Genomic DNA, 22,861 nt, shown 5'->3' on the forward strand with positions numbered 1-22,861 from the left:
TAGTTATACAGATCAAATCATTCCAGTGTGTTGAGCTAGAATAAGGTAAAACAAGAGAAAAGTGTAAATGCTACCAAAAGAGTACAGTTCAGGTTAACAATAAAGTGCATATCATAATGAGGTAGAGTTCATCCTATTGTACAAGAGATCCATTCAGAGTAGGATAGAATCTATACTTGAGCCTAGTAGTACGTCCTCTCAGACTTTTGTATCTTCTGCTTGATGGGAGAGGGCAGAAAAGAGAATATTCAGGGTGGGTGGGGTCTTCAATTCTGCTGGTTGCTTTATTGAGGCAGCAAAAAGTGTCGACAGAGTCCATAGAGAGGAGGCTAGTTCCTGTGATGTGTCCATTACTCTGCAGTTTCTTGAGGCCACATGCAGAAGAGTTGCGTATGAAGCTGTTATACATCAGACAGAACGTTTTCCATGGTTATTTGAGAAAAATAGGTAAGAGTTGATGGGGACATGCTGAATTTCTTTAGCCTCCTGGGGAAGTGTGGGCATTGGTGAGCTTTCTTGACCATGACATTAACGTGGTTGGATCAGGACAGGCTACTGATAATATTCACACCTAGAAACTTAAAGCTTGCAACCTCAACACCATTGATGTACCACCTTACAACTACTCCCTTGGACGGTCAGACACCCTGAGCCGATAGGCTGGTCCTGGACTTATTTCATAATTTACTGGCATAATTTACATATTACTATTTAACTATTTCTGGTTCTATTACTATTTATTATTTATGGTGCAACTGTAACGAAAACCAATTTCCCCCGGGATCAATAAAGTATGACTATGACTATGACTATGACCATGTAGACAGGATTTAAAGGAACAACATACTTGAATTGGAGATAGAAACGCTTACTAACTCATCATCAAGCTTCAAGACCTGGGCCTCTGTACCCCCATCTGTAACTGCATACTCAACTTCCTCATTGACAGACCTCAATCAGCTATGTGGATCCCTACGGTACCCAATGACCCTGTGATCTCCGGTTCAGAGGCCAACGTCAGGCTGTCTTTCAAGAGGGTGAATCCTCGCAAGGCAACAGGCCCCAATGGAGTACCTGGTAGGGTCTAAAAACCTGTGACAACTAACTGGCAGTGGTGTTGAAAGACATTTTCCATCTCACATTGCTACAGTCAGAAGTTCCCACCTGCTTCAAAAGGGCAACAATCATACCTGCACCCAAGAAGAGCAGGGTGAGCTGCCTTAATGACTATTGTCCAGTAGCACTTACATGTACATCTATGGTGATGAAGTGCTTTGAAAGGATGGTTATGTCTAGAATTAACTCCTGTCTTAGCAAGGACCTGGACCCACTGCAATCAATACTGGTGCACCTTAGGGATGTGTGCTTAGCCCGCTGCTCTACTCTCTCTGCACACGTGACTGTCCTGCTCAAATGCCAACTATAAATTTGCTGACAATTGTTGGCAGAATTTCAGATGGTGACAAGAGGGCATACGGGGGGTGAGATATATCAGGTAGTTGAGTGGCGTCACAGCCACAACCTTTCACTCAATGTCAGTAAGACCAAAGAATTGATTGTGGACTTCAGAAAGGGTAAGACGAGTGAACATACACCACACAAGATTGAAGTAGGGTGCAGAGTGTTGTAAACTTAGTCAGCTCCATCATGAGCACTAGCCTCCATAGTATCCATGAAATCTTCATGGAGTGATGCCCCAAAAAGGGGGCATCCATCATTAAGGACCCCCATCACCTTGGTTTCATTGCTACCATTGGGAAAGAGGTATAGAAGTGTGAAGATACACACTTAATGATTCACAAACAACTTCTTCCCCTCTGCTATTCGATTTCTGAATGGACTTTGAACCCATGAACAGTACTTCACTATTTTTTATTTGGATTTTTGCACTACTTTCTATATATACTGAACTTAATGTAATTCAGTATTTTTACATATAGTTATGTATCGCATTGTACAGCTGCCACAAAGTCAACAAATTTCACAACATATGCCAGCGATATTAATCTTGATTCTGATTCAGGATATTGTGCAAAAGTTCAAATTTATTATCAAGGTACTGTATATATATATATATATATATATATATATATATCATATACAACTTAGAGATTCATCTTCTTGCAGGCACTCACAAAACAAAGAAACATACCTAGAACTCACTAAAACACACACACAAGACCGCCACATTTCTAATTTGCAAAAGAGGACAAGTCATGCAAAAATTTAAAAAAATGTAACCAAAAACACTTGAACATGAACTACAGAGTCCCCAAAAGTGAGTCCACAGTTGCAGTGTCCATTCGGTGCTGAGGCAAGTGAAGCCTGTCCAGGAGCCCAGTGGCTGCAGGACAACAACTGCCCCTGAACCTGGTGGTTTGGGACCCAAGACGTCCACACTCCCCACCCAATGTAGTTGCGAAGAGAAAGAGAGAATGCTCAAATGCAGGCAGATGTCACTGAACACTGTTTGTCTTCTGCTCTCTCAAGATTTTAATCTTCCTGGATGCTTTAGTTGGCATGCAGTAATGAAACCGACCATGGGTTTGTCTTCTGCTATCAGGCCTTGACACAGCATTCACCCAAGCAATGGCACTCTAGCCATACCTGCACCCTTAAGAGTACTGAGTCCCCCAGGAGATTGCAAAAGCACCAGATTGCTTAGTCGGTTCAAAAGTACATCCTTAAAGGAGAAATTACAGGCTGCAGACTGCAGCAATCGCTGTTCAGAAGAAATGTATGTACTAGAATATTTAGTAGTTTTATGAGCTATCTGCAAATCGTTACTTTTGGTTGCTGGCACCATCACGCTCAAAAGGAATTGAGACCAGCTCATCAGATCAGCCATGACCTTATTGAATGTCAGAGCAGGCTTCTGTGACTGTATGGACTTCTCTGTTATGTTCCAATTCTCCTAAAGGGCTGGGCAGTAGAAAATATTGTGACTTCTTTCAAAAAGGGAAATCAGATTAATCCAAGTAATTGTAGGCCAGTAAGCCTTAAGTCAATGGCAGGAAAGCAAATGGAGAGGATACCAATGAATAGGATTTGCGCACATTTGGAAGGAAAGGTATTGCCAAAGGAAGGGTCTCCATAGCTTTATGCAAGGCAGCTCACGCGTTACAAACTTGATCAAGGTTCTTAAGCCAGTGACAAAGGAGCCTTTTTAGGGCAAGGGAGTGGACATTATCTACATGGACTTTAATTAACTATTTTTCTTTTGCACCATTTACATTTTTTAGTAACTTATAATAATTTTTATAATACTGTGCCAAAGTCTTAGGAACATTTATACTGTATTGTTAGGGTGCTTAAGACTTAGGCACAGTACTGTATGTTGTGTCTTTACAGTTACCAATAACACTTAAATGGAGTCGAGTTGAGGGCCTCTGTCAGTCAGAGTTGACCATGGATATTGCGTCCTAGTTGTCCAATATGTAAGCCAGGGCAGTATGATATGAAGAGCAAGCTTATTGCCCATGTAACAAGCTCCCCTTCTCCATGCATCTGATGAACCCAAAGAAATGGCAGGGGCAGATATAGTTTGGTACCAGCAGCATTGCAGGAGTGGTCAGTCAGCATCAAACTCCATGTAGGACTGCCTTACGGACTCCAGCTCCAGATTTTTCCCTCGGGGTTTACTCAAGAAGCCTTCCCTATGAGTGGGTATAGCTGAAAGGCAGTGGAGGCTTGAGATCAGAGTTTTCCTTCTCCTAGATGAACTGCCAGCCACGGCTGATGAGCCCTATCTGCCTGAAGCGACTGGTTTTAAGGCACCAGTAACCTGCTTTGCCCCTTTTCCTGTCAGTTGAAATGGTTCCACCAAGCTTAATAGCTGAGCCACACGTGAAGGCCAGGAGTTGGACTTGGTTGTCAGAGACTATTTGAGTCGCATGCCATTGGGAGCACTTAATAGGCAGTGGGAGCTTGTTCCCATTACCACCACCAGCACCCCCCTCCCCCCGGCTATAACAACCTTAATACTACTTTTAACACTTAATACTACTGAGCTAATTCAAAACTATGTACTCTTATTTCTGTTTCCCATCCTTCTTCCAATTTTAACTAACATGTATTACTGCGCAAAAGTCTTATGCACCTTAGCTATATATGTGTGCACAAGACATTTGCACAATACTGTATGTCTTGCTGCTGCCACAAAACAAATCTCACAACATGCCACTAATGTTAATAACCCTGATTCTGATGTTGCTTCACAGGTGCAAAAGTACTAAAATTAGTAAAAATGCAAGTGATTGTTGGGTAAAATGATATCTTGACTCTAGTAAACAGAAAATTGAACTCTGATGTTGTTCGTCCATTGCGTTGATGAAGACCTCAACACCATTATGATGATGATGGTGTTGAGACTAGCACATGATTTAGATTTAAGTGAGAGAGAGTTGCGCAGCATCAGCCTCACTCCCTCTTCCCAATTCCCATCTGGATCCAGTGGCAAGACAAGAGTCGAGACGACTGGAGATGGGACTAGGCGCAGTGGATGACCTGGACGTCTTCTGTGTCTTGTCCTGCTCTACACGTTCCACAACGCTTGCAGAGACTGCCTTCTTGACCATTGGACCTTTCATTGGTCTCGTCCGCTCAATCCGCCGGAGTCTGTCTTCACATGCTGGGATAGACAACTCCCTATCTTTGATACAATCAAGATAAAAGCTACACGTAGGAATAAATCCCTGGCATTTACTGTCTTCTGTCAAATTGGTCTGAAATTTCATTTATTGAAGGATAAAGTTACTTCATTGCATCTGCTTTTTAAATAAAAGCAACTAATGTAAACTAAACATAAATATTATATGTTTTCTAAAAATATGAGAATACAACTGTTTGCTTCATTTGTAAATGAGACAAATTATTAAAAGCTACCAATATGCAATAAAAACATATTTTGTAGACTGAGAAATTGTAACACACTAATAAGAGCTGGACAGAAAGCAAGCTCAGCTCAAAACTCAGCTGATAGATGATAACAACAATGGAATAATTCAATCTACTTTTGTGGAATGGAAAGCATGTTTCTTTCAGGAACAGAGTATCTTTTTTGCAATAGTTTTTTATTCAACCTCCTCCACACCACAGACTCCACCTAATGTGCTAGATTTTTTCAAAATAGAACAAGCTGTGTAATTCTCTACTGCACAATAAAGACAAATAAAGCATAACCTCTCATCTTGCTTTCTATGTCCAAGCCAATTAAAGCAGGCATTGCTTCTTCATCCCTTGATCTACTTAAACTTCCATTCTCAAGGATCCTTATATACCCTCTTTTCCTTAGGGGTTCGTCTTTCTATCCTCATTTGTCCTTGAAAAGTGAATTAGTTCTCATTTATCTGGATTAATTTCCATTAGTCTTTGCTATACCTATCTTACCAAGTGATCAGAATCATTCTGTAAATTTCTAGAAGATTACTTAGATAAAAATATAAATGGAATATTTATTTTCAAATGGGAATGAAATTGTCTGCAACTGCTGGTCCAATTTTCCCACAGCATAGCCTTTACTAGCCTAAACAAATGAGTCTCATGTTTAAGTGGACTGGATATTGATCTGAGAAGTTTATGCATACCATCTTTATTTCCACTTGTTTCTTCAATTACCACTGCAGAACAAATTTTTATGAAAGTGTTGCTTCCTCAGAATCTTTTTTTGTTTATAATAGACTTCTTGATGCTGAACACAAATATAATTTCAGACTACTAATATCATATAGGAATTTGGAGAAATAGTAAATTAACTTTTATTGAATATAATGCATTTAATTGCATAACAGTGCTGATGCTTTGCAATAGTTCAATTAGGATAAAAATGTTTCATTGATGATTTTCATTTGTACTCAATGACAGAGGCTTCTCGCTTAAGTGTCCAACACTAATCAGCCAGCATTGATGGATTCCAGTTGCCCTGGTACCATTTCTCTATGACCACAATGTCCTGGTGAAACCTTTCACCATGTTCGTCACTGACCGCGCCAAGATTTGCAGGGAAGAAATCTAAATAGGAATGCAGAAAATGAATCTTTAGTGACACGGTGCGCTTAATGGTTTTGCATACTTGAAGCATGTTGTCAATCAACTGCACATATTTTAGTGCTCTGTAGTTGCCAAGAAAATTTTCAACAACATCCTTGAATGCCTTCTATGCCATTTTCTCTGGGCCCACTAGAAGTTCTTTGAATTGCCTGTCATTGATGACCTGTTTGATATATGGACCAACAAAAGTGCCTTCCTTAATCATGGCATCAGTTATTCTGGGAAACATCTGTCTCAAATGTCAAAATCCTTCATGGGAATTTTTATGCCTGGTGATGGCAGATTTCATCCCTGCAGTCTTGAACCCAGTAATTCTGCTTTTGCCTTTGACAAACCCAAGTCTCTGACATGGTCATTTAATTCAGACTGAGTTATCAGATGAGGCTCTCTTGACATAAAGGGTTCAAAATCTGTATCAGTATCAGTGCTGTTTTCCATTCCTGGCTCATGCAGCTTTGTCTGCCTCCTTTATACTCCATATTCTGTTTTTCTAAAATTTATCCGGGCATGCTTAGGCAAGGCAAATGCTCCATGGCAGGACAAGATAGAAAACTTTTCAGCTTTCATTGTGGGCAGCATTTTAATTGACTTGAATTATGAATTGAAATAACAAATAAAGGCATTTTTTAAAAAATGGTGTGAGACAGGGAAATTTCATGGCGGTTTTCATAATCAGCAGCCCAAAACCTGTACAATACACCCAAATGTCTTCAGGAAGCAAAATCTTTGTCCAGTATTGCACCTTATGTAATATAATAAATTGCCTGGATCCAGTGCAAGGAGGAAAATTGAGCAGTTAAATTCACAATCTCAAAATGCCCATCTAATTTACTAAATTAGCATAGTATAGTTCCTTTCCATCAATGAATCAAATTCTTTATAAAACAAAAAGTACTGGCAGCATCCTCTGAAGTGTTTTTGAGTTTTTAAATAAGGCTATATTGTGTGGTAACACTGCATCTCCTGACCCTGATGATTCTGTTCTGCCTTAGCCAGTTACATGTCATTCAGTTTATTTAAAATACTTCTAAGTTCTAATACATTTCAGTTCTAGAAACTCAGGTTTGACCCTTTACCTCGTGCTGTCTGTTCAGAGCTTGCTCAGGTCTCTTTTAGGTCTACTAACTTCCAGTGTTGGTTTGTTGAGTGGCTATTTGCAAATTGCCTGTTTTGTGAATCCAAGTGGCAAAAGAATCAACAAGGAGTTGGTGACCATGTGAGCGAAAATAGGTGGACTGGTACAAGGAAGCAGAGATGGCAGAATATGATTGCCCTGCTGGGAGTTGGCTTTAACTTTTATGTATGAATCCTTTGTATTGTAAAAGGGACAGGAAACAGAAAGTTCTTTCACAAATTACAATACAGGAAAGGCTACATTATTTCATATACATCTATTAAGCAATGTTCAGTCCCAGCAGTAGATATTCATAACAATGACCTAAAGCTTGTGATAAGAGGCTAGCTTTAGTAAATAAAACTAACATTTGTAACATGTTTAATGTAGTAGAACATTATCAAATAATTAATGAGAACAAATGATCACAAGCTTGACGAAGTACACTAGTTTTAAGCATCTCAGAAGAACAGAAGTGGAAAGGCAAAGATATTTTGGAGTGAATTCCGGGGTTTGGATTTTCATAAAAGGCAACCATCACTAAGAAAATATTTAAAGTATCAACACCTAAAAGATCAGATTCATAGGATGCAGGTACTTGAAGGATTGGAGGAGTTACAAAGAGGTCAAGGAGCTGGTCAAGAACGAGAAAAAGAAAGGGAAGGGATTTCAGAAAGAAATTTTGTTTTGACATTTTTGCAGAACTACAGGTGCAAAAGAGAGAAAAATAATCAAGAGGCCCGAGGAAAACATGTTCGGTATATCGGCAGAGAGCTTGGTAGTGATAGGAAGGATGAAAGAATGAGCAAGGAAACTGGGAACCAAGGAAATTCAACAGGGAAAGCCTAATAGTTAAGGTTGTTAAACCACCTCTAGTCTAACCAAAATAACATAGTTGCAAAATAAATTGTAACATAAATTATGTAAATCATAAATACAAGGTGGAAACTCTGGAAATGACCAGCCACAATCTGGGTAGGTGTGGGGGTGTTTGTTTGGTTGTTTGTTTTGTTTGTTTTGGGTGGAGAGGGACAAAATTTAGATTGATAACTTCAACAGCTGCAACGTTATATTTAATTTGTTTCATGACCTGTTGAACTTCCAGCAATTACGAATTTTATTTAATGCTATGAATAACCCATAATACTTGAAGGGTTGAAGCTGATAATAAATCGAAGGTGTTTATTATAACAGTAGAGGGCAATTACTTAATCTTGACGTACAGCTGCATAAAATTGCAGTTTATCCAAAACTGGATGTCAGAAAAGCACAGAAAATAGAAAGGTCTAGAAAGGTGGCAGGCAGATTGAATTACATGTTCTCAGTAGATAATAGTACCATAGGACACAATGAAGAGGGCAATAATAACTCTGACTCCCATACCTGACTGAACCGCTAACTTCTCTATTCCCACCACCAATGCTACCAAAACCTACAGCAATTTTAACATAAGAAAGGTTTTGAGAAGAACAGGCCATTCAGCCCAACAAAGCTTGCCAAACTCTGATTCACATTGTGTGTTGAAATAACTACCGTGTTTAGAATCGAAAGTCTCTAAGGTACTACTCTCAACCACACAATTAGGTAGTTTGTTCCATGTGTCCACAACTTGCTGTGTAAAGAAATGCTTCTTGATGTTAGTCTGAAATCGCCCTTTAACCAGTCTCCACTTATGGCCCCATGTCACTGTTGATGTACTAATTTTGAAGTAGCCACTGGCATCTACCTAACTTATACCCTTAATGATTTTGAACACTTTATATAGCTCAAGATTCTATGAGCCTTCTTGGTCACTTTTGAGCATTGTTTCGATGTTGATACTGATGAGTCTACCAGGATGTCCAAATATTTCTCATACAATGCACTTTCTAATTCAAGACCACCCATTGTATATTTGTATCTAATACAGTATTTCTACTTCCTACATTTCCTATCCTTTGACAGGCACTGCAGACATGGATATTGCTCTTCCCCCTCACCCCACTGTTCATTTAAACTGACAGTGATGGTACTTCCTGTCAATTATTTAGCCAGCATCTACCTACATACTCTGCTACCCAAAATGATCCTACCCCAAGAGTTGAACATCTTCTAGTCTCCTAAGCTTGTAAAGTTTAATAGCAGTTGGCAGGCCAAATAAGGTGCATTACCACCACCTACTGAGTTGGAGTATGGAGCAAAGAGACAGGAAGTATACCCATGAAATTCTACCCCCTCAAAAAGAAAACTCAAACTCAAATAAAATCAAAAAATTTATTCAGAAAATCAAATACACATTTGTACAAATCAAATGTACATTACAGTGGCAGTGATATCCCAACAAACTTTCCATGTTAAACTGCATTATGTTCCAAAGATCTCAATTTAGCAATTAGATGTTTCCTTTGCACTTCATACAAACGTGTAGAACTGCATTCAAATGCTGCATTGGTTCTTGATAAGTGCACTCTACAGATGTCTGTATTATGCATATTAATTCTGAACAAGGAGTTATTTAACCTCGTATGTCCAATATGTAAATAAGTATAACTTCTTTCCTTTTATACCCATGTCCCAGTTGAGTTCCCACCATCCTTAGAATAGGGTCAGAGAATGTTGAATTGCAAAGGTAGAAAAACAATTATGTCAGATCATAAGAGAGGGAATTTGTTGAAGGCCTACGAGATGGCTTTTTAGAGCATCTTGTGCTTGAACACGCTCGGGGAAAGGCTAACTTAGACTGAGTGTTGTGCAATAACCCAGATCTTATTAGGGAGCTTAATGTAAAGGAACCCTTTTAGGAGGCAGTCGTCATAATATCATTGAATTCATGCTGCGATTTGAGAGGGAAGAGTATAACTCATACATATCAGTATTGCAATGGAATAAAGGAAATTACAGAGGCATGAGAGAGGAGCTTGCCCAGGTGGACTGGAGGAGGATACTGACTGGGATGATGGCAGAGCAGAGATGGCTGAAGTTTCTGGGAATAGTTCACAAGGCGCAGGATAGATACGCCCCACAGAGGAAGAAGTTCTCAAGTGGCATGAGTAGGCAACCGTGGCTGACGAAGGGAGTTAAGGACTGCATAAAAGCCAAGGAACGGGCATATTAGGTAGCAAAAGTGAGTGAGAAGTTGGATGATTGGGAAGCTTAACAAAAGGCAACTGAAAAGCCATGAGAAGAGAAAAGATTAAATATGAGGACAGACTAGCCAAAAATATAAAGCAAGATACCAAAAGTTTTTTCAATTATATAAAGAGTAAAAGGGAGGTGAGAGTTGATATTGGACCACTGGAAAATGTTGCTGGTGAGATAGTAATGGGGGACAAAGAAATGGCAGATGAATTTAATGGCTACTTAGCATCTGTCTTCACTTTGGAAGACACTAGCAGTGTGCCAGAGGTCTGTGGGTGTCAGGGAGCAGGAGTGAGTGCCAATGCTATTACAAAGGAAAAAGTGCTAGGTGAACTCAAAGCTCTTAAAAGTGGAGAAGTCACCTGGGCCAAATAGACTACATCCAGACCCCTGAGGGAAGTTGCTGAAAAGATAACAGATGCATTGGTCATGATCTAGAAACACAGAAACATAGAAAACCTACAGCACAATACAGGCCCTTTGGCCCACAAAGTTGTGCCAAACATGTCCCTACCTTAGAAATTACTAGGGTTACCCATAGCCCTCTATTTTTCTAAGCTCCAAGTACCTATCCAAAAGTCTCTTAAAAGACCCTATCGTATCCATATTGTATCGTATTCTTGATCTTTCAAGAATCACTTGATTCTGGCATGGTCCCGCAGGACTAGAAGATTGCAAATGTCAATCCACTCTTAAGAAGTGAGGAAGGCAAAAGAAAGGAAATTACAGGTCAGTTAGCCTAACCTCAGTTGGGAAAGTGTTGGAGTCTATTATTACGGATGAGGATTCACGGTACTTGGAGACTAATGATAAAATAAGTCAAAGTCAGCAAGGTGTCTGTAAAGGGAAATCTGGCCTGACAAATCTGTTAAGAGTCTTCAAGAAAGTAACAAGCAGGGTGGACAAAGGAGAGGCAGTGCATGTCCTTTACTTGGAATTTCAGAAGGCATTTGATACGGTGCCACACATGAGGCTGCATAACAAGATAAAATCCTATGACATTGCTGGAAAGATACTGGCATGGATAGCAGAAGGGCTGACAAGCAGGAGGCAGTGAGTGGGAACAAAAGGGGCCTTTTCTGGTTGGCTACCAGTGACTAGTGTTGTTCCTTAGGGTTCAGTATTGGGACCAGTGCTTTTCACATTGTTTGTCAATGATTTAGATAATGGAATTGATGGCTTTGTGGAAGAGTTTGCCAATGATATGAAGATAGGTTGGGGGGTAGATAGTGCTAAGGAAGCAATGCGATTGCAGCAGGATAAACAAATTGGAAGAACGGGCAAAAAAGTGGAAGATGGAATACAGTGTTGGGAAATGTATGACAATGCATTTTGGTAAAAGGAACAATAGTGCAGATTATCTAAATGGGGAGAAAGTTCAAACATCAGAGGTGCAGAGGGACTTAGGAATCCTTGTGCAAGATTCCCAGAAGGTTAATTTACAGGTTGAATCTGTGGTAAAGGTGGCAAATGCAATGTTCGCATTTATTTCAAGGGGAATAGAATATAAAAGCAAGGAGATAATAAGACACTAGTCAGGCCGTACTTGGAGTACTGTCAACAGTTCTCGGCCCCTGTCTCAGAAAGGATGTGTTGTCCTTGGAGAGAGTCCAAAGGAAGTTCACGAGAATGATTCTGGGAATGAAGGGGTTAACATACGAGGACCATTTGGTAGCTTTGGGCCTGTACTCACTGGAATTTAGAAGAATGCGGGGGGGGGTGCATTTCATTGAAACCTACTGAATATTGAAAGGACTAGATAAGGTAGGTGTGGAAAGGATGTTTCCTATTGTGGAGGTATCCAGAACAAGAGGGCACAGCCTCAAAATTGAGGATAAGGAGGAACTTTGGAGCAGAGGTAAGGAGGAATTCTTTTTAGCCAGAGGGTAGTAATTCTGTGAAATGCTCTGCCAGACTGCGGTGGAAGCCAAGTCTGTGCATATATTTAAGGCAGAAGTTGATCGTTTCCTGATCGGTCAGGGAACCAAAGAATATAGTGAGAAGGCAGCTGTATGAATTTGAGTGGGATCCAGGATCAGCCATGATAGAATGGCAGAGCAGACTCTATGGGCTAAAAGGCCTAATTCTGCTCCTGTGTCTTATGGAATTTTGAATTTTATATAAATGCATTCATTCTTTTCCTTATCCCAACTTTGTTGCCACAGTGATTGAATACTTTTTTTTAAAATGACTTTCATTCCCCCTAATGCAAAGGCACCACTATAGCTATATCCTTATTTTTAAGTGATTACTTCACAAGAATGTCTGCCACCTCATTTCCTTCAATCCCAACATGGGCAGGAACCCATATGAAATGTATACATAGACCTAGACTCTGGAGCCTCAACAAACGTTATCCAATCTCAAGAAGAACGTCTGGGTCTACAGTTTGAACTGCAATACCTGCTCTAATAGAAGTCAAGACCGAGAACAAATCAGAGCACAGAAGTACATGATCAGGGTATACTTCTTCGATGCATTCCAAGGCTAAAATGACAGCCACCATCTCAGACGCAAATACTTTGCTGGATAGTCTTCTCAGGTGACTATTAAGAAACTTTGGAACATAAACAGAAACACCTGGACGACCAGGTGGATAGCTTGAACCAACTCTGTAGATATGTAAGAATCCATAATGACCACCTTGCATGTACTGCTGAACATCCTGTGCCACTGATAAGCTATCACTCCTCATCTTGATCTTTTCTTGAAGGTCACAGGCAAAGGGAAAAACCATGGAGGAGTGAAAGAAAGGCGCACACTGACACCATAATGCACATTAAACCACCCAAGATTTTGTGCCAAATCACTTCTCATCCACACTAATGAAAACAGTGCTCCTAGCTATTAACGTTGCTAATATTGGATGACCAACTTTATGTCCTCACAAGTTAACCCAATAAATCATTGCTAATTGTAATCTATGTAGATGTAAACGTACTTTACCCATTTCTACCAGTAATGCCAAAATTGGAGATGATCTAACAGCACTACGACATAATCTATCAATGCTTGAACTTGAATTTTATTTTGGGGCTCGAGGACCACTGCCGAGTCTGACCCATAAGCAAAGACAGTTCTGATTAACGCAATATACCTTCTATTCACAGCCCAATCACACCCAACTAAGCACCTGAGCACATTAGGGTTTTTTTAAAAAAACATTTCTCTAAAATGTTATGTAAGGGGGTTTCGATTTTTATGTTACTGCGGAGGCTAATTAAAATGGCGTCTTTGTTATGTTAATCTGGGGAATGCGGCTTTGTTGTGTTAAACACTGAGAAAGTTTGCGCTAACAGTTTGTTTTTGCTTTAGAGTCTGATAAGAGGGTGCTATTAACCAAATGGGATAGTTGTTATGGTTTTGGTGTATTTGAAGATACTGTATGCGCGGGGTTTTGGGGCAGAAGGTGGGAGAGCGAGACAGAGGATGGACGAGGTGCTGTGAGTCCGCTAATGGGGTCGGACCCCGAGCGGGACGTTCGGCGAGGAGATGGAGACGAACTCGTGTGGAGCGTCTGGTCGACCACCGTTGTTGGTCCCAGGCGGCCGGTCGAGGTGGTCCGAGGGGTCGCAGGGTGAAGAAGAAGGTCCTTGAGCTCCAACGGTTTTGTGCACGAAGAGATTGAACTTTGATAAGTGTGGCGCCTTTTATTTTCCTTTTATATTTTATTCTCTTTTAATTATATAGTTCCAGTAATATCTATAAACTGTAAATCATTTAATTGCATCTGGTGTATTGTCTGTTATTTGGGCGGGGTGGGGTACCTCACACAGCATCCACACAAATGAATTATCCAGTTTGGCGGGGCCGAGGCTGTTTCCCTAGACGACAGCAAGCCAAGCGACCCTGAGGGTGGCCGGGGGGGGGGGCTACAGTTATTCACGTGCACCTTCCATGTCAGCCTTGTATCCATCCTAGAAACTTTACCACTGACTCTTGTTTAAGAGATTTACCATACAACAGGAAATCAATTGTGGGTGTAATGTTTCTTTTAGAAAACCAAGTAATTTGAATCTTTGCAACAGAAAGTGTAAATTCCCACTGACATCCACACTACTCTACTTCATTAATAGCCTGCCTGCATTTTCCCAACTGTGTAATTTATATTTTTGTCTGTCTTCTACACTATGCCATCAAGAGCTCAGGAAATGTCTGAGCTAATACTTAAGAAAATATAATTAATCATAATATTAAAAAGGAGTAGGCTACACACACTCCCCTGTGGAGTTCAATTCTCTATCTCATAATCCTTAGAGAATGTTGTTCCCACCCTAAATTGTATCTTCCTATCATATAAAAAATCTTGAATCCAACTGAACATTCTACCACCTACTCCCCTTTTCCACTTTAATCAGCAATTTTTTCTGTCCATTACATATCATAAGCTTTCTCTCAAAGAACACTGCTACCACTGATCAAATTGGGCCTTACGAATATCAGTGCTATGTGTATCAGAGGAGAGATTCTCATATTCCCAGATGGAACTTTAAAAAGGCAGATTGGGAAATATCTGATGATTTTTTGTGAAAGTAGATTTCCTGACCATTTTGTTTTGGAGGATATTGAGCTGTATATAATAATATCTTGCATTCTGTACTCAACTCAATAGCTAAGGAATCAACATCCAGATCACCGGGAGAGAATAAAAGGAAAGCTGTTTCCTGGTTGATAGATGACTATAAAAGAGCCGTGAAGGAGCAGAGTAAAGCTTTTAGGAAAGTTAAGCAGCCCATCATTCATACAATATAAAAGAGCTCAAGCTATAGTTAGAAAAGTAACGAGAAGAGCAAAGAACTGCTTTTCCCCAATGCTATCCCATTTTTGACAAAAGTGGCCACTCCTCCTCCATTACCCATTTTCCAATTGCATATTATATCAACATAACCTTGTACCTTAAAATTTAGACAAGATTTCCTGTACGCATATAAGTTCAGGTTTATTTGGTAAATCTTCAATGTTTCTTAAACTCTTGATCATTAGCTTACCGGCTTCTAGTACTCCATTGTAAGAGTGGACAAACCATTAACCTTGTAACTTCTGGAGTTAAGTCTTCTATCTCTAGATGTTCTTCTGCAGTTTTTAATATAATTTTATTTTTTATGTTCCTTTAGTTTGTGCTGTACAATATACACATATGCCAAAAACGTGACAAACTTTAGTTATCAACAATCACAGAATCCTTTCTTATATAATCATACATTCTTTAAATTATCAATATTATGGATATTAATAGGTCTCATTGACTCTGTCTTTTGTACTTCCTGCAGAGTCTCTGGATATGATATGCCAATTTCCACCCAAACATGTTACACTTCCACAGCTTTCTTATGTACAGGACACCCTGCATAAGCAGAGCTATGTTCTCCTCCACAGTTGCTGCAATTTAGCCTTACACTCTTTCCACAATTGCCATAATCATGCTCTCCTACCACACCACTTTTTACCCTTACACACAACTACATGACCAAACTTCTGGCAGTGAAAACATCTCAGAGGGGGCAGAACATAGACTCAAGCCTTGTAACATATAACCTAAATTAACCCTATCCGGCAACATGTTTTGATTAAATTTAATCAACACAGATAAGCTATGTGCTCTCACTGCATCACAAAATATTTTAAACATTTAGTATCCAGAACTTTTACCACAACTAAATTATTTTTAACTGCAAACACAAGGAAATCTGCAGGTGCTGGAATTTCAAGCAACACACATAAAAGTTGCTAGTGAATGCTGCAGGCCAGGCAGCATCCATAGGAATAGGTACAGTCCACTTTTCGGGCCGAGACCCTTCATCAGGACTAACTGAAAGAAGAGCCAAATATGTTGTGAACTTTACTAACGCTGGCAGGGTCATAGTCATAGTCATACTTTATTAATCCCGGGGGAAATTGGTTTTTGTTACAGTTGCTCCATAAATTATAAATAGTAATAGAACCATAAATAGTTAAATAGTAATATGTAAATTATGCCAGTAAATTATGAAATAAATCCAGGACCAGCCTATTGGCTCAGGGTGTCTGACCCTCCAAGGGAGGAGCTGTAAACTTTGATGGCCGCAGGCAGGAATGATTTCCTATGACGCTCAGTGCTGCATCTCAGTGGAATGAGTCTCTGGCTGAATGTACTCCTGTGCCCAATCAGTACATTATGTAGTGGATGGGAGACATTGACCAAGATGGCATGCAACTTGGACAGCATCCTCTTTTCAGACACCACCGTCAGAGAGTCCAGTTCCATCCCCACAACATCACTGGCCTTACGAATGAGTTTGTTGATTCTATTGGTGTCTGCCACCCTCAGCCTGCTGCCCCAGCACACAACAACAAACATGATAGCACTGGCCACCACAGACTTGTAGAACATCCTCAGCATCATCCGGCAGATGTTAAAGGACATCAGTCTCCTCAGGAAATAGAGACGGCTCTGACCCTTCTTGTAGACAGCCTCAGTGTTCTTTGACCAGTCCAGTTTATTGTCAATTCGTATCCCCAGGTATTTATAATCGTCCACCATGTCCACACTGACCCCCTGGATGGAAACAGGGGTCACCGGTACCTTAGCTCTCCTCAGGTCTACTACCAGCTCCTTAGTCTTTTTCACATTAAGCTGCAGATAATTCTGCTCACACCATGTGACAAAGTTTCCTACCGTAGCCCTGTACTCAGCCTCATCTCCTTTGCTGGGGCAAACGCCTGGCGGATCAGGCTCTACTGCACGGACACGGCGGTGTCACCCGCCCGAGAGATACCTCACCCAGGTGGACACGGACCTGCTGCCCCCATCAATCAGTGGGGAATGGGAATGGTGTTGGGCTGAAGATGGGCAATTGGGATACAAGTCAATTCAATGTGTAGTGAGACTATGAGGGAGGACAGGCAGATAATAGGGCAAAATGGTAGTTGGTGGAATGAGCTGAAATGTAACATGGGATAAAATCAAAAAGGGTGATGAATACAGGACAGCAAGTGTTATATTTGAATGCACACAGTATATGGAATAAAGTAGATGACCTTGCAGCATAGTTAGTGATTAACAGACATGATGTTGTGGGCATTACTAAGTCATAGCTGAAAGAAGATCATAGTTGGGAGCTTAACATCCAAGGATACATCTTGTATCGAAAGAACAGGCAGGCAGGCAGGGTATTGGGGTGGCTATGTTGGTTAAAAAAAAAACAAAATCAAATCCTTAGAAATAAGTGACATAGGATTAGAATGTATAAAATCTTAGGGGTAGAGTTAAAAAACTGCAAGAGTAAAAAGGCCCTGATGAGAGTTATATACAGACCCAGAAACACTTGCCAGCATGTGGAATATAAATTTCAATGGGAAATAAATAAGGGTTTTTACAATAGTCATTGGGATTTTAATAAGCAGCTAGATTGGGAAAATCAGGTTGTGCTGGATCTCAAGAGAGGAATTTGTAGAATGCATTTGAGATGGGTTTTTTAGAGCAGCTTGTGGTTCAGTCCACTAGGGGAAAGGAAATTATGGATTGGCAGTTGTATAATGAACCAGATTTGATTTGGGAGCTTTAGGTGAAGGAACTCTTAGGAAGCAGTGATCATAATATGATAAAATACACACTGCAGTTTGAAAGGAAGATGATAAAGTCAGATGTATCAGTATTCCACTAGGGTAAAGGAAATTACAGCGGCATGAGAGAGGAGCTGGTCAAAGTTGATTAGAAAGGGACACTAGCAGGGATGACGACAGAACAGAAATGTCTGGAGTTTCTGGGAACAATTCAGAAGATGCAGGATAGATACATTCCAAAGATAAAGAAGAATTCTAAAGGGAGGATGAGGCAACCATGGGTGACAAGGGAAGTCAAAGACAGCATAAAAGCAAAAGAAAGCAAATAATAAAGCAAAATTGGTAGAAAGTTAGAGGATTGGATGGCATTTAAAAAGCAACAGAAGACAACTAAAAAAACAAAAAGGTGACAAAAGATGAAATATGAAGGTAAGCTAGCCAATAATATCAAAGAGAATACCATACGTTTTCTCAGGTATATGAAGAGGTAAAAGAAAGGCGAGAGTGAATATTGGGCTGCTGGAAAATAACACTGTAGAGCTAGTAATGGGGTCAAAGAAATTGCAGACGAACTTAACAAGTATTTTGCGTCAGTCTTCATTGTGAAAGACTCTAGCAGTATGCCAGAAATTCAATAGTGACAAGGGCAAAAATGAGTCTATTGCTAAGGAGAAAGTGTTTGGAAAGCTGAAAGGTCTGAAGGTAGATAAGTCACTTGAACCAGATGGACTACACCCAAGGTTCCAAAACAGGTAGCTGAAGAGACTGTGGAGGCATGAATAATGATCTTTCAATAATCACTAGATTCTGCAACGGTTCTGATGGACTGAAAAACTGCAAATGTCACTCTAATCTTTAAGAAGGGAAGAAGGTAGAAGAATGGAAATTATAGTCCAGTTAGCCTGACTTCAGTGGTTGGGAAGATATTGGAGTCCATCATTAAGGATGAGGTTTGGGAGTACTAGGAGACACACGATTAAGTAGGCCAAAGTCAGCATGGGTTCCTTAAGTGGAAATATTGCTTGACAAATCTGTTGGAAATCTTTGAGGAAATAACAAGCAGAATAGACAAGGAAATTCAATGGATGTTGTTTACTTGGATTTTCAGAAGGTCTTAGGCAAGTTGCCACACATGACACATAGAAGTTGCTGGTGAACACAGCAGGCCAGGCAGCATCTCCAGAAAGAGGTACAGTCGAAGTTTCGGGCCGAGACCCTTCGTCAGGACTGACTGAAAGAAGAGCTAATAAGAGATTTGAAAGTGGGAGGGGGAGGGGGAGATCCAAAATGATAGGAGAAGACAGGAGGGGGAGGAATGGAGCTAAGAGCTGGACAGTTGATTGGCAAAAGGGATATGAAAGGATAATGGGACGGGAGGCCGAGGAAGAAAGAAATGGGGAGGGTGGAAGCCCAGAGGATGGGCAATAACAGATGGGGTACGAGGGGGAGGTGGGGCATTAACGGAAGTTAATGTTCGTGCCATCAGGCTGAAGACTACCCAGATGGAATATAAGATGTTGTTCTTCCAACTTAAGTGTGGCTTCATCTTTACAGTAGAGGAGGCCGTGGATAGACATATCCACGATGCTGTCCAAGTTGCATGCCATCTTGGACAATGTCTCCCATCCACTACATAATATACTGGGTGGGCACAGGAGTACATTCAGACAGAGACTCATTCCACTGAGATGCAACACAGAGCGTCATAGGAAGTCATTCCTGCCTGTGGCCATCAAACTTTACAACTCCTCCCTTGGAGGGTCAGACACCCTGAGCCAATAGGCTGGTCTTGTACTTATTTCCTGGCATAATTTACGTATTACTATTTAACTATTTATAGTTTTATTACTATTTATTATTTATGGTGCAATTGTAACGAAAACCAATTTCCCCCGGGATCAATAAAGTATGACTATGACTATATCAGAATGGGAATGGGACGTGGAATTAAAATGTGTGGCCACTGGGAGATCCTGCTTTCTCTGGCGGACAGAGCGCAGGTGTTCAGCGGAACGGTCTCTCAGTCTGCGTCGGGTCTCGCCAATATATAGAAGTATTTTTATTTAATTTTATTTAATTATTTTTAACTTGGTCTATGGATACATCCCCAGAGTTTACTCCCCAAAGCTAATGTCGTTCAATATAATTCCTTGGTGTTACTTTCCTTCATCTCTCAGGCCCAAAACATTCCCACATTGCTTACTATCTTTACATAAATTGCCCATCACTTAAAAGTCTTGCACCATTATCTCCTAATGCCCCTTTTTCAAATCTTTGGTTTAATTAGATTGATATCGGAAACAGGTGCACATTCAAAACTCAACAAAACCTTAACCCCTTCCTTCCTTCTTCTATTTAAACCATGTCTTCATCACCGGACTGAAAGCCACTGCAACTCAATCGGCCGCTTGTTTTTTTTCCGATTTCCCAGAAACCTGTCATTCGCCTTCCTCTGTACAACTCCTAACCAGCCAATACCGCCACCCATTCGCTCCCTCCGCCGCTTCCTGCCACCTCGGTCTGAGAGAAAGCTGCAACCAGCAGGCTCCGTCCTTCGCTGCCACGCCCGCTCACCCCGACCCTCCACGGGAAGCGGCAACCGCGGAGGGCAGTGAACGATCGCCGCGCGCACGCGCACGCACGGAGAGAAACGAACGACCGCCGCGCGTGCACGCACGCACGCCGCACCGCGCGAGGCCACGTCAGCAGCGAGCGCTTACGGCGGCGTGCAGCCGATCGTCTCTGGCGATTTCAACAGAAGCGAGCGTTATTTTATTACATAAAAAAACAAAAGTAGTGTTTCTGGTTGATTGGAGCGCTGTGCGGAGGATGTCCGCGGCACACTCATGTTAAAAGGTGTACTGTTATGTAATTGACGTTATCCGACGAGTATCTTCTTGAAAAAAATATTGGCAGCCCAGCCTTACGAGCAGCTCACTGTTGAAGTAGAGCCAGTTTCGACGTGTTGGATGAAGGGAGAGAAGGGCAACATGAAAACCCTCGTTCCGAATGGCGGAAGCTACTGTGCCTGACGTCTCTGTGCAGCAGAATCGGCCGAAGGCGTGGATATTTTGTTTCGACATAGTATACGCTCACCAGCAAGGGAACTCACATTGAATAAATAAAGCTATACATAAAGCTATGCACCCCGTGTGTATTGATTTTTATAAAATTGTGAATGCTTAATGCGTCAGGAAATCGGATGTGTGTCTGCATGTGACCCTCCATTGATAAAGGAAGAAGATTTCTAGGGTAAAGGATCATTCTCCTATGCTGAATTTATTTAGGGGACGGAAAAAGGGTCGCCCGATCAAACAGTCCTACACATTATTGTTAATTTTTCTACAGCAACCAGTAGATGCAGTTTAACCGATAACTCTCGAGAGTTTAGGTAAAAGGACCTATAACAAAAAATACTTGTGGAGCATAGTTCGGCGAGATTACTTTTAGTGCTTTCGGAATGGCAGAACCGGATATCTGATTCTTAATTTACGGAGATTTCACACAGCCGATTTATGGTTTGGCAGTTTTGAATGGTAACTACTGTAGAGGAGAGCTGCACAAAGCCAAATAAACAAACAAACAATAACAACTTGTGATCATCCTGTGTTTATACCGCCTACTTCGACTGCGCTGAGTTGGGAAATACGGGTTGTTCCTCGCCTGGTTTCTATCGACAACACAACTTGTTTAGCTCCTGGACACCTTTTCCCTGTCGAAGAAATTTTATTTTACCGGGATATGTATAAAGACTGATACCACTGACCTTACGACTAGTTGAGGAAGATTTTGGCAATAGTTTTATCTCGTGACTTTTCATTTAAATAGGGAACGTGTTTGAAAAACAATTTGGGATTTCCGCTCTGTTCTGCCACTCGATGCATGTGAGAGGAAAACGTTTAATTTTGTTTTGTCTAATAGTACAACTCTTTACGTTTTCAGAACGAACTTTTAACTTTTTTTTGGAAACCTTTAAAATATTGAGCAGATTCCAAGCGCAATTTTGCTTTTAAATCTGAAAAAAAATATTTGGTAGAAATGAAACTCAGTAGGCAATTCACTATATTTGGAAGTGCCATCTTCTGCGTGGTGATCTTTTCCTTGTACTTAATGCTCGACCATGTTCAGTTCGATCACCCCAGGAACCCAAAGAAAGGAATGACGTTCCCCAAGGTAAGTGTTGTTAAATCTCTAGCGAGACTTCCTATCGAATGCTTTCACTATGATCTAAGACTGCGGCAGGCCGCGGCATACACTCACCCTTTACGATGACTTTAATTGATCTCGCATAAGATAGCTCACGAGTAGAAAGTAAAACTACTTTCTTTTACCTAATGCCAATGGCTCCCAGTTTTAAGCATTTTGTGAGGTTCAGCCTCCAACAATTTTAAGACGAGATTTTCACAAGCCCCAAAAAAATCTTCACCGTACTTTTATTATTGATGGTTGAAGAATCAAAATCCCCCAAAACATTTGTTTTGTGGCACTTGTAAAGTTACATTGAAAACTCTGTGAGTTCCTCCCAGCATTTTGTGCATGTTGCTTGCGATATAAACTTGTTTATTATATATTCCTAATTAAATACCCGGTTGTAACTGTACGGCAAGAACATGAATATCACTAGTGAAAGTAAAACTCTTTCTAACATTAACTTTCCGGAAGGGCCCATAGGTAGCAACAGGAATGTCTCAAAGGACAAATGGAGTGTTTCTTCTGTCTAGGCTTTGCTTTTATTCAAATATACCTTCATAAATTTTGTAAAGGTGTAAATGCACAATATTTAATTAGTATTTTATATAAAAACGTCATTTTGCTGGCATGACCGTTTAACCTTTACATTTCTTGAAATGCATGCTTTTTTTAAAATGTAGATTTGAACTTTTTTTAGTATATATGGGTGGGAGGGTCTTAAACGGTAAGCTTTCCCCCTATGGGACATTTGCAAGTGGCTGCACCAAATTTCAGGGTATTCATCAGCACAGTCTTTGATGTTGGAGCATGTCAGTTTGCAGCCTTTGGTTATTGATGCTATCTTCACTG

At 40.6% G+C, this 22,861-nt stretch overlaps 1 protein-coding gene across 2 annotated transcripts in view; it reads left to right on the plus strand.

The window, feature by feature from the left end:
* Nucleotides 1-20,326: 20,326 nt before the first annotated feature.
* The window catches only part of man2a1 (mannosidase, alpha, class 2A, member 1), a 117,976-nt gene continuing 115,441 nt past the window's right edge, over nucleotides 20,327-22,861 (plus strand). The window contains exon 1 of one of the 2 annotated variants that reach the window (XM_072281378.1): nucleotides 20,327-21,994. In XM_072281378.1, the coding sequence (XP_072137479.1) occupies nucleotides 21,860-21,994 (135 nt within the window). In that variant the 5' untranslated portion in view covers nucleotides 20,327-21,859. The remainder of the gene's footprint in view (nucleotides 21,995-22,861) is intronic. The other variant, XM_072281377.1, reaches the window with a different exon arrangement.

This window comes from Mobula birostris, chromosome 17 (assembly GCF_030028105.1).
Source record: "Mobula birostris isolate sMobBir1 chromosome 17, sMobBir1.hap1, whole genome shotgun sequence".
In the NCBI taxonomy this organism is placed as follows: Eukaryota; Metazoa; Chordata; class Chondrichthyes; order Myliobatiformes; family Myliobatidae; genus Mobula; species Mobula birostris.